The sequence below is a fragment of the Leptonychotes weddellii genome, chromosome 11 (assembly GCF_054177405.1).
Source record: "Leptonychotes weddellii isolate Sample4059 chromosome 11, ASM5417740v2, whole genome shotgun sequence".
Taxonomy (NCBI): Eukaryota; Metazoa; Chordata; class Mammalia; order Carnivora; family Phocidae; genus Leptonychotes; species Leptonychotes weddellii.
The window spans coordinates 87910552-87922834 of record NC_138379.1 but is presented as its reverse complement, the minus strand read 5'-3'; the positions used below and the strand labels follow the sequence as shown (position 1 = coordinate 87922834).

Sequence of the window (12283 nt, the reverse complement as noted above, 5' to 3'; positions counted from 1 at the left end):
TTCCAAACTGTTACTCACTCCAAGGACTCACGTCAGAGGAGACCTGCGGCGGGCTTCTTGAATTTCCGTTTCATTGTGATGACTGGCCCTGAGAGACAGCTTCCTTTGGGCATAGTGCTCTGCACCGTGTCCCAGGCCCATAGGTTCTGACAGATGGAAACACCAGTGGTTGAACTTACCTCTGGACACCCAACATCATGAGACTTTACCCGTGTAACATGAATAACAGCAGGGCAATAGGGTTAAAAGTTTTCCTTCATTGCCTCAGATCCCTGCTCTCCTGGAGACCCAGCCTCCTGGCCTCCCATGTTCTGCCCTGGGAACTGGACAGCCGGCATGGGGGGCCCGTTCCATCTTCCCTTGCAGTAGATCAAGTTGCAAAGTCAACAAGACTGTTGTAAGCTCCTGCCTGCACTCACCCTGCCTGACATGGGACTGCAAGCTAAGGGGGATTAATTTGATAAGAAATAAAACACTCCAGCAAAGAAAAGTCTGAGTAAATCTTTATTAAAATGTTTCCGTCTTAGCAGGAAAACCCAGGAAGAAATCTAGAGAGACTATTACAACCAAGACCTTTTACCTCAAGATAAGGAGAAAAAAAAAAGACTGTATAAATCTTAGCAAATACTTATTAGCAAGTACTTTATTTCTATGCTAGTTTTTGCCAATTTAAACCCCCTTATGGAGATTGCTTCTGCATGGTCTCAAACCCTCAAATAATAAGCTGAAAAATCTTGCATAGTGTTTTCTCTAGGAAACCAAACGGGCCTGAGACCTCCTCTCCTTTGCCTACTCACCGTCACTACCAACAAAGATGTAAATTTGGTATTGAAAATTTTAACCTTTTAAATCTAAATATTAAGTCTGAATAAAAATAATTCAAGGTATTTGTATTGGGATTTTAGGCAGACGCTGAGAAATGTGGGTTAAAATAATCCCGCAGCAGAAAAAAATCCAATAAAAGGCAACTTCCTAGAGTTTTTACTTAAGATGGGAAAGAAAATGTGTCAATGAAGCTGTGATTTCTGAGAAAAGTTCATTCCTTGGACATGGATTCCGCCAACTAAGTGTCTGCCTGACGCTGACTACGGTATTAGCGGCCAGGCGAGCTCGTTCTCAAAGCACACGGCCGCGTCAGCAGCTCTGCAGCCCCAGCAACAGCTGTGCCCAAGCACCTGCAAATCTGAAGTTTCCCCAGCAAAACAATAAAAATTGAAATGAAACCTAGCGGTTCTTCTAGCTGAGGCTCTAGAAGCCCCCAGGAAGGACAGTGTTTAGGAAGGAGGCCTTGGCTCTACATAACGGTGGCTTACAGAGGTTTTTAAGACACGCAAGAAACACGTGAGGCAGCACTCAGCGAGGACACCGTCACCCCTGGGCTTCGGTGGGTCTTGGCCCCTCATCCAGCAAGCGCCGCCGAGGGTCTGCCCACGGGAGGAGGCAGTCAGGCAGATTAATCCTCCTGATTACAAGAGCCCAGCTTTCCTTGCAAGTATCCTCAAGGAGAGTGCAAAACCACCCATTAAACCAATATTTTTCTTAAGTTTATTCTCCTTCTTAATAACCCAGTAATCTGGAGCTAAATGGGTCCTCAGCCCCTCCTTCTCTCAACCCAACCTTCTTCCATCCCAAACCTACCCACCCCCTCATATACCCACACTTCGTTCCCCTCCTTCCTCTGTCCCTTGACCCAGCCCCTACCCACTCTGATGTTCTTTTCTGCCGGGACCACCCCCCACCCCCCACCACCTCACTGAGCCCCAGGCCTTGAGACTCTGCTGCCTGAGACTAAATCTGGCCAGCACTGAGGTCAGCAAACAAAGGAGCAACTGTGGGAACTGACAGCTCAAGGACTCTGGCATTGGGTCTGCCCTTGGAGGTGTGGCAGGACATGGCATCCATCTCTAAATGACAGAGGGCGGGGCAGGGCATCACAGGCCTGAAGACGGCTCAGCCACACTGCTACTCCGGTGAATGGTCGAGGCAGAAATCAAAGCCCCGGGGTCCTAGGCTTGCAATGCTGGCTTCAATATCATCACTAAGATCCCTACAATTCCTTTTCCAAAAGGAAGAGAAATGGAAAAAGAAATGAGAAAGGATAGAAAGGAGGGAAGGAGGGAGGCAGGAAGGGAAAAGGAAGGAAGTAGGGGAGGGAGGGTAGGAGGGAGGAGGGAAAGTCTATCACTCTAGTTTGGGGTGCAAAGTGTAGTTGTAACATGGCTACTCCAAACAGATGTGAATCCTGTTCCCTGTTTTAAATCCTGTTTTAAATCCCAGTTTCAGGGAACAGGATTCTCAGGCGGGAGCACACCCTAAAAGCCTTCCACGGACAGCGTGTGGTTGAGTGCGTAGGCGTCACCATCCTCTTCCTCCAAAAGTAGCTTGTCGATGGTCAGGGAATTCATGGCTCTCCTGGGGTCTTCCATGTCCTGGAGGACTGGCTCGGGGATGGAGATGGGCAGCTGGACAAACTGGGGCCCGGGCAGGGCTGGGGCCGGAGGCTGGTACTGCAGGGTGGAGGTGGGCAGTGTGGACAGGGGCTGAGGCCATGGGAAGTAGGTGAGGGGCGCCTGGTGCTCCGGGGCCTCCAGCTGGGGCCCCACTGTGGGCGCAGCCGCACTTCTCGTCTGTGATGGGAAAGACACAGGACCAAGGGTTAGCAGCCCTGGGGGACCCACCTGTCCTTGCCCGTCCTTGTCCTTGTGGGGATCTCTCCATCCCCCTTTCCTGCTGTCTCCCTCAGGGGCTCTGTCTCCACCTGCTCAGAGTCTCCCCCAAGGGAGAAGCCACACGGACTTCAGCTGGGTCCCTGACTTTATCCCTCACTAGCTACATGTCCTTGCTCACACTACCTCCCCAAGCATCCGTTTTCTCTTCTGTAAAGAGAGTCACAAATAGGACTGATGTCATAGGGCCGAGCCTATTAGAGATGCTTTTCCAGATTTTATTGAATATACATTCCATCCCAATTTCAGGTATATTAAAATGTGGGTGGGGGGAAATGTACATCTTAAAAATCAGTGAAAATACAGCATGCTAAACAAGCCTGTCCCGTGGCGTAGTAGCTGTATTCCCGAGCTGGCCACTGTCATGCCTAGACACAAAGACTGTCCTGGCTCCATACAGCAGCTCTAACATCCTGGGGTCTACCTGGGCCAACATAGCTCCACTCACCTCCCTCCTGCTCTGGGCCAGACCTGGGCACTGGGAAGCACCGCTCTATTAGTAAACAAGGCTTTCCTTAGGGCCTCCAGCACCTTCCATGTCCTCATCCTCTGCCTCTGAGCTGCGCCCCCCATGGCTATCCCAGGGCCATTTTCTCAGGTGCCCTGCACACAATGCCTCTCCTCTGTGCAGCAACCACACTACAAAGCTGAGGTCAAGCCTGCACGAGAGGCAGGGCCTGGATCCTCACTATCTTCTACAGCTGAGGAAGCAGGGGCAGGAGGAGGAAGGACTCTGCATGAAATGATATGAGCGAGACCCAAACCTCCCCCTACTGCCCCGACTTCCCCCATCCTGTCCCTGTCCGGTTGCCACTGTTTTGAGAGTAAACCATTAGAATCCTTTCGGGACGAGCTTATTTCACTTTCCTGGGAATCTTGTGACAATGCAGATTTTGGTCCAGGAGGCCTGGGGGAGGGCCTGGGACTCTGCATGTCCACTCAGGTCCTTGATGATGCCAGTGTGGCTGGTCCAGGGACTGTAGTTTGAGGGGCAAGGCTCTAGGGTGTTTTCCTATAGAATGCTAGAGCTGGAAATGGTCTCCGAGGCCTTCCAGCCTCCCAACAAAGCCTTACTATTTCCAGTACCTCAAAAATGCACATGGAACTCCTCCTTTTTTGAGTCATAAACCCGTGCAGGTCACCTGCAATGGCAGGTTTGTTGGCTCAGAGATGGAATTCCATTAACCCAGTGCTACAAAATGTCTTATCTCCTGCTCATCAGGAGTGCCGACTGGTAGCTCAAACCAGCTTTGATGAGTTCATTTACAAAGCGGCAAAACAAATAAATTATTTCTTAATAAATAGAGTTTGTTTGATACACAGAGCCTTTCAAAGTAGGAGGTGGGGCTAATGAAAGATAATGAAAGCAATCCTTGGGATTGAAATGACTGGGAACAGTTATATCTGCCACCTCCCACCCGCACCCAAGGCCCCCGATATGGAAATGAGTTGCTTGGGAAAGGTGTTGAATTCACTCCTTCCTATCCACAATCATGTAGGCCCCCCAACTGGTTCGCTGGGTAGCCAGGGGAGGGGTATGGGGTAGGAGGCCTTCTGGAGGCCCTTGCCTGGATGGTGATGAAAAGGCAGGTACATCAGGATGACGCTGAGCCCTTGAGAGAAATGGTTGGGAGGCAGGGACCCAAAGCAAGCTCCAGCATCAATGTGGGCCCTGCAGCTACTCATGAGGCCCCAGCTCCCCTTCCCACAGTCTTCCCTGAACTGAAGCTGGACACGGCTATACCCATAGACCTCTTCTCCTCTGAACACTTGGGGGATTCCCATTCCTTTGCTCAAACAGGTACCACTCACATAAAACTATTTCTCTTGCTTTCTTCATTCCTTTCCTGCCTGGCACTTGGAGGCAGCCACTGGCGAATGTTGCTGGCCAACTTTAATCAGTCATAATAACATTTATGGAGTGTTTTCTGCATGCCAAGGACGATGCTAAGTCCTCCACATGTATCATCCCAATTGATCCTGACATCAGCCCTCTTGTTAGTATTCCCAGTTCACAGATGAGGACACCAGGGCTCAGAGAAATTAAGTCACTCAGGCCAGGGTCTTCTAGCTCCTAAGTGAAGGGACAATGATTTGAACCCAGGCAATCTGATGCTAGAGGCAGCACTGAAAACATTACCCTACAGGTGGGTCTGACTTCATCAACAGTAGTTTTCTGTGGGGCACCTGGGTGGCTCAGTCGGTTGAGCGTCCGACTCTTGGTTTCAGCTCAGGTCATGATCTCAGGGTCGTGAGATCGAGCCCCACATCGGGCTCCGGGCTCAGCGGGGAGTCTGCTGGAGGACTCTCTCTCTCCCTCTCCCCTTCCCCCAGTCACATGCTTGCTCTCTCTCTCTCTCTCTAAAAATAAATAAGTACATCTTTAAAAAAAGAAAGGTAGTTTTCTGGAAAGTTGTGTCACCTGTTGCTTAGCCTTAAGATCATCTGGAAAATCCCATTAAGTGAACAATCACCCCGCAAGGTATCTGAATAGAAAGAAAACACTGACTCTGGTACAAGACCCCACACAGACCTCACCTGACACCCCATTCACTGAAAACTTAAACTTGCAACCAAGACTTGCCTCTTTGGGGGCAGCAGGGGAGATTTAGGGCAGAGAGGCTGGAGAACATCCCAACCCTGAGGAGCCTGAGGTATGACGAGGGAGGCCCTAAGCCTTCTTTGTGGAAGCTATTTTAGGTCACTGGGAATAGGAGCAGGCCTCCCTGCAGGACAGGGTGGGCTTGACGACTCCATTATCCTGCAAGTCAGTAGCAGGAATGACCAGGGGTCAGGAAGTCAGCCCGCATTCCAAAGGGTGCCCTTGGCGTGGGTTGGTGCAGCCATGCGTTTGCTTGACATACCGCGACGTTAGTGATGAGCGGCTGGGAGGCATAGGTCAGCACGGAGGAGGGCCCCACCACCGTGTAGCTCGGGCACATGGGCTGCACGTACATGTCCGCTGAGTAGGGGCAGCTGACGGCTTCGTGGGACACGTACTCCGTGTAGGGTGTCCACGGGGCCAGGGGTTGGAGGGTGGCCGGGGCAGGCTGGGAGAGCCAGCCGGCACACAGGGCCCCCTCCTCTGTCACCGTGGAAGCAGAGACCTCCATGTCAAGGCAGGAAGGACCTGTGGGAAGAAGGAAATTGCTGCAGGTGTCACCCCGACGGGGGACCCGAGGGGTGTCCCCAGGACTGTGGGAGCTCTTACCCACTGCGGTGTAGGTCGCCAGGGGCTGATGGGGCAGCACCACCTAGAGGGAGAAGGGAAGACCAGGATCAGCGTTCAGCTATCTCCAACGGGCCCTCTGCAGAGAACCTGCCCCGAGGGCCCCAGGGCAGGAGAGTAGAGGGGAGGGTCTTCCTTATGAGAGCAAAACACCCACGCCATGTCCCAACCCTCACCACCCATCCTATGGGGGGACTCGCATTTCCGTCTCGCAAGAACCTTGTGCACTTAGGGAACCGGCCTGGTCCTCTTCCGGTGGGGAGCCCCCAGCTCACGCCGGGACGGTGGGGGTCATCTGCTCCCTCGGGCTGAGCCAGCCGGCCCATCCCCCTCATCCTACCTCGGGCGTCCCTGACTCGTTGCCCCCGGGGTCCGTTCTTCAGCAGCCACGCCATGGCGATGTGCCGGCTTCATGGCCTCGGAGAGCATCCCACAGAGCAAGGAAGCACCCCCACCCGGCCCCGTGGGACACCCCGCCGCACGCGCACGCATACACGCACACCGGCCGCGGTGGCCCCCTCACCGCCGTAGGTGTGACAGCCGCCCCGCTGCTGGCGTGGCCACGTTTCCTCCGGAGCAGTTCCTTCACTGGCTCCTTCACGCGGACACCCTGGTACGGCCGGGGTGGGGCCGGGGCTTGTTCCGGAGCCGTGGCTGTGAAAAGCAATGTCACTGGTGCTCATCTCCCTCCCGGCCAAGCCCCCACCCCAGGGTGCCTGCTCACCTCGGCTGTGCCTGAACACGGAGGACCCACGAGACTTCCTGGACAGTTTCCCCCAGTATCGCCCCTCCTCCTGCCCCAAACCTTCTACGGCTCCCTTCCATCCCATCGATTAAGGCCTGCAAACTTCATGTACAATGGAAAGTCCTGGGCTGTGTTAGCTCAACCCATTTTCCAACCACTTTGCACACTAAGTGCTTCCTACACCCCAACTCTGGCCAGACATTAAACCCCGACTTCTCTTCGTGTTCCTTGCATGTCTCATGTCCTCCTCTTTACTTGAGATTTCCCATGGTCAGGATCCCTGCTCACAGTTCTCAGCCTCTTGACTTGTCCTGGCTCAAGACTTAGCGCAACCCTCCTGGCCGCCCCCGGCTGCCCACAGAAGCCGCTTCCTCCTCCTGCCTCGGAGGCAGACGGCTGTAGTGCTCAGCATAGGGGGCGGTAGAGGCCGGCATAAGAGCACTCTGAGTCCGGATGGCACAGGCCTCGACATCTGCCTCTGCCACGTTCTAGCTGTGTGATCCTGCGCAAGTTACTAACCCTCTCTGTGCAATTTCTTATCAAAAGAATGTCATAAGGAGTTGCTGGCCTAGTAAATGAGAAGCACAGTAGGTGCTTAGTATAAAATCAGGTACAGAGTAAACATTTAATAAAATTGCAATCTGCTATATAATAATTAGTAATCCTTTGGTAGGATTGTAAATTTCTTATGCCCCTAACTAGATCATGAACTTGTCAAGGTGAGATATTATACCTTCTTTCTCTACACTTTCCCAGGTAGCATGTCCATAGCAAGCTCAGTAAGGTCTTTGTTGATTAATTGGTTGGATGATAATTTGAAACGTGCTGCCCTTTAGAATGTGCCCGGCCCTTTAGAATGGGCTGCAGTGAATGATTCCCAGGTTCTCTGTGGCCCCCAGGAGAGAAGGTTCCCTGTGCCTTTTGTCATCAAAGCTGGGAAACCAAAGCACTGAGCTGGAACAGGGCACTTCCTGACCAGGGAGAGCAAGCCAGCAGCAGTCATGGTTGGGCAGTGACAGTCTGCCCACCCAGACGGCCCACAGCCTAGGGCCCTGGGTCTTTGGAGGGCAGGCCTGGGTCAGCCAAGAAGAGTGAGTACCACTGGCCCTGGAGACTCACACAGTGAGTCCATTATCATCCACCAAAAAGGGCCCCAGGGACCTGGGCTCTGAATCAAAAGCCTGAAAGCCTGGATATCTATTAAACCCGGAACCATAGTGCTGCCCTGGCTGAACTTTGCTCAGTAAATACCCAGCTGATAAGAACCCATGCCTGACCCAGCACCAGACCTCCAGCCATGCCCCAGGCACACGCACAGCCTGGCCTGGAAGCCTAGCAGGCAGACAGAGGCAGTAGGAAGAGGGAAAGGGGGCATACAGAACCCTAGGGACACATGATGCAGAGAACCCCAGACTCAGATGCATCCAAGGGGGTTTCCTAACCTGGCCATGTAGCAGAACTGACCAGGAAGAGATGCACAATGCAGATACCCAGGCTTTCAGAGTTCTGATTCTGGGGGGGTTGATGTGGGCCTAGGAATCTATATTTTAAAAGTCCTTCAGATTCTGAAGCTCTGCTGGGGTTAGAACCACTGATAATTCATCCCTGATCTAATATAAGAATCTCCCTCTAACGTCCTAATAGGTTTATTATCTTCTTTTTAATTTCCCCTGTCATAACAAGGGATCTCTATTGATATTCATTCATTCTTCCAAATATCCCGGGGCACTAAGAACACATTACTGAACAACATAGCTGTGGGCCCTGCCCCCATGCATCTTGCATCTAGCGGGAGAGACAGCAACGCAACAGTTAAAACATGTGAAATTGAGGCCAAAACCCGAGTGTGGAGCAGAGAGAGATCCAGCCCGGTGCCAGTGGCCCAGGACTGCCTGTGAGCAGGTATTCCTATAAGCAGCATTAACAATGGACTTGAGAGCCAAAAATACCCGTATTCAAATCGGGGCTGTCGCTTACTGGTAGAAAGATCTCAGATGATTTTTTAACGCCTTGGGTCTCACTGATTCTTGTCTCCCACAGTGGTTGTGAGGATTCACTGCAGTAACACCCGGGATGCTCCCAAAGCCACGTCCACCTACGTGGTCTTTGCCTTCCCGTCCCCCACCCACTTCCGCCTTCCTCTGGGGAGCTACGATGCCAGGAGGCTCTTCCTCCAACTTGACCGGCCACATGGTAACAAGCACCATTTTCCCTTGCATTTGACTTCTGATGAAACTCGCCATTCATAATCCATCTACGGCCTTCTCATCTATACAGTGAGGATCCTAAAGGTACGTGCCAGGTAGGGTACATGCTTAACGCAGAGATTGCACTGAGCAAGCATTAAATAAATGCGAGCTAATATTATTATTCTTGTTAGTAGCCGTATCCCTTTCCAGCCTCTGAAGACAGATACCAGGTCCCCTGTAGAGTCTGAACAAACATCCCATCCTTCCAGCTATTTCTTAATCCCTCCTTGTAACCCTCCTTCTGGGTGCCTCACCCCTGCACAGATTCCATGTGCCACTTCCCCTCATGATCACCGATGCCCAGCATTGGCTCCAGAGCCCAGGTAGGGCCTGCTGGGGCAGAGAACAGGCCACCTGCCCTCCCACATTCTGCTCACTCATTCTTAGTCACCCACAGCCACATCGGCTTTATTCACACCCATATCACTCAAGCTATGCGTGTCTGCAAACGGGTTTCCAGCTATTCTGAGGCACAGAGTATAGCGTGAGGCATTATGCCCTGGGGAGAAACTCAGGGGACAGGGTTATTTGGGGGTCTGAGCACTGTGGTCACACTCCTCATTCAGTCGGGGGACAAGCAAGACTCATTCCCACAGGTAGGCATCTCAAGCCGCTCAGATAGGTACGGGACTAACCCCCTCTGTTTGCATGTGCACTTCTGGGGAAGGGCCCACAGGACTCCCGAGCCCACTCCCTCCCAGGAAGTGGACACATCGAACACTTGGCTGCAAAGGGGCCAGCTGGGCATTTCCAGGATCTTGTCAAGTGGTGGCTTCCTGCCTCCTGTTGTTTTTGAATCAATGAACAAAGCGGGCTTGGGGGAGGTGCTGTGAGCAGAGGGTATCAGCCTCTGAAGTCTGGACTTCCTTCGAACCCACAGTGTCAACAGGTGTGCCCAGCACAACGACCATAAGGAGAGCAGTTTCTAAGTCCCCACCTCTTCCTCTTGCAGTCACAAAACTCCCCCAGCTCTCAAGGATCTCCTGCCTACCCAGCTATGAGTCCAAACCAGCTGCCAGGGAATCCTGCAACTGACTACAAGCGTGCAGGCATGAGCGGGGGTGCTTCCCACAGTGTCTTTGCAAAATGGCCATGACCCATCGGAATCAGAAGCCTCGGGACAATTCCCAAAGGAGCCCAATGGCCAAGTGTGTGCGCGAAGCCAAAACTTGCAGTCGGTGCCTTTCACCCCAACCTTTGGGAAGCAACAATAAACGTTTCTAATTCTACAGTAAACACTGCTCCCTAGTGCCACCAGCATGAGGAACGAGCCCACAGATACAAATTTGGAATAAGAAAAGAGCTTGGTCTGATATCATGATTGCTTTGCCTTGGGGCTTCTGGATCCCCGAACTGAGTTAGCTTTAAGACAACTACACTAGAATATTTAGAAGGAAAATTTTAAGAGTCTTAAAATAATTTCTTTTTTTTTTTTTAAGATTTTATTTATTTATTTGACAGACAGACAGATAGCGAGAGCAGGAACACAAGCAGGGGGAGTGGGAGAGGGAGAAGCAGGCTTCCCGCCGAGCAGGGAGCCCGATGCGGGTCTCGATCCCAGGACCCTGGGATCATGACCTGAGCCGAAGGCAGACGCTTAACGACTGAGCCACCCAGGCGCCCAAGAGTCTTAAAATAATTTCTTAAAATAATAACAAGAGACAAAGAAAATAAAACAGAAGGTCAAAATGATAATACGTAAGCAGAGAGGTTGAAAGTGCAGTGTCCCAGAGTAGAGTTGACCAGAGATTTTAACAGCCCCCCTCATCAAATTGCAGCTCCAGGTAGCATGTCCTCAAAGCCTGAAGCTTCCTCACCATGTATCCCGAGGTTTGAAGGCCCATTAAGTCTCCTGGGAGCATCCAAGTGTCCGCCACTGAGAAAAGTCTTCTCACCTAAACATGACTAGGAATCTCCTTTTGCAAGGTGAGAAGTTCAGCCCTGTTACCTTCCCACCACTGGAAGTCAGTCACCAGTGGAGTTTGGGGGAAAAAAAAAACACAAAAAACTCATTTACAGAAAAACCTATAAATTTGGCCCCAGTGAGGGCTTCCCTTTTCCAAAATGAGCGACGAAAAAATCTGAAAGTATAAAAAGTCAGCAGAAGACATTTCAGTTCCCCCTGCCACACACCCAGACATGCTCCACATCACAAAAATAAGAGTCCTACAGCTGTTGTTCTTCTGGAGAGCACAGACCATGACAGACCAAGCCAACTGGTCACTTCAGGCAGTGCTCCGGCTGCCTGGGCGTGTTTGCACCGAGCTGAGGGAACGTATGGATTCTACTGATTTAAATAAACATGGCCCTCCAGTTCCTTGAAGAAGGTATAATAAATATCACCGAGCACATATGCAAAATTGTCAGCACTTGTTTATTTAATGACCCCATGCAAACCACATTCACACCACAGTGAGGAAGCTACTTGGCTAAGGAGGTAGGTCCCTCCTAATGGCTCCTCGTGGAGCCAACATCCAAGCATTTATCACATTTAACTTCTCCAGGCAGCTTTCAGAGAGTCTCTTCAGATGAGTGTTACCTAGAACAGCCTCCAAGATCCTCTTGAAAGAAGACTCTTCTCCCAGCCACTGTCCTGTTGCAGATTTCCCATGAGCCACCAGGGCTCAGCAGTAAATTGAACACCGGTTAGGATTGCTGCTCTAAAGGCTAGTTGGGATTCAGGGTACGCCTACATTTCTCTCATCAGGGAACGAGGAAGAGGCACCCATCCCACCCATCTTGACAATCTAGCTCACTGAAAGTGCTTTCTGTTTATAATTGACTGGTTGAGCTCAAGCCTGCAGCCACACAAGGCCATTTTGAAAGATAAAACCTTCCTAGCCCAGAAGGATACATGACACACTATTGATCCCTCCAAGTAACCACACTAAATATTATTCTTTTTTGCTGCTGAAACTTCAGTATTATTTAAAAAAAAAAAAAATCCACTCTAAAGAGAAAAACAAATAATTTTCTCTTTACTTGTAGCAAAACCAAAAACAAATAATTGAACAATAGCAATTCAAGCCTAGGGCTAACAAACTTTCCTAGCTTCTAACTGAAAACAAAGTCATAAAAGTTGCTGACACTTTTCACTTTATTTTTTTAAATTTAATTTAATTTTATTATGTTATGTTAGTCACCATACAATACATCATTAGTTTTTGATGTGGTGATCCATGATTCATTGTTTTCGTATAACACCCAGTGCTCCATGCAGTACGTGCCCTCCTTAATACCCATCACCGGGCTAACCAATCCCCCCTCCCCCCTCCCCTCTAGAACCCTGTTTGTTTCTCAGGTCCATAGTCTCTCATGGTTCATCTCTTCCTCC

At 50.9% G+C, this 12283-nt stretch overlaps 1 protein-coding gene across 1 annotated transcript in view; it reads right to left on the bottom strand.

Annotated features, from left to right (window-relative positions):
* Window positions 1-491: 491 nt before the first annotated feature.
* POU2AF1 (POU class 2 homeobox associating factor 1) overlaps window positions 492-12283 on the bottom strand; it is a 24618-nt gene continuing 12826 nt past the window's right edge. The window contains exons 2-5 of the mRNA XM_081799519.1: window positions 6479-6609; window positions 5938-5980; window positions 5591-5856; window positions 492-2627 (exon numbers count right to left, since the gene is read on the bottom strand). Coding sequence (XP_081655645.1) covers window positions 2313-2627; window positions 5591-5856; window positions 5938-5980; window positions 6479-6609 — 755 coding nt within the window. The 3' untranslated portion in view covers window positions 492-2312. The remainder of the gene's footprint in view (window positions 2628-5590; window positions 5857-5937; window positions 5981-6478; window positions 6610-12283) is intronic.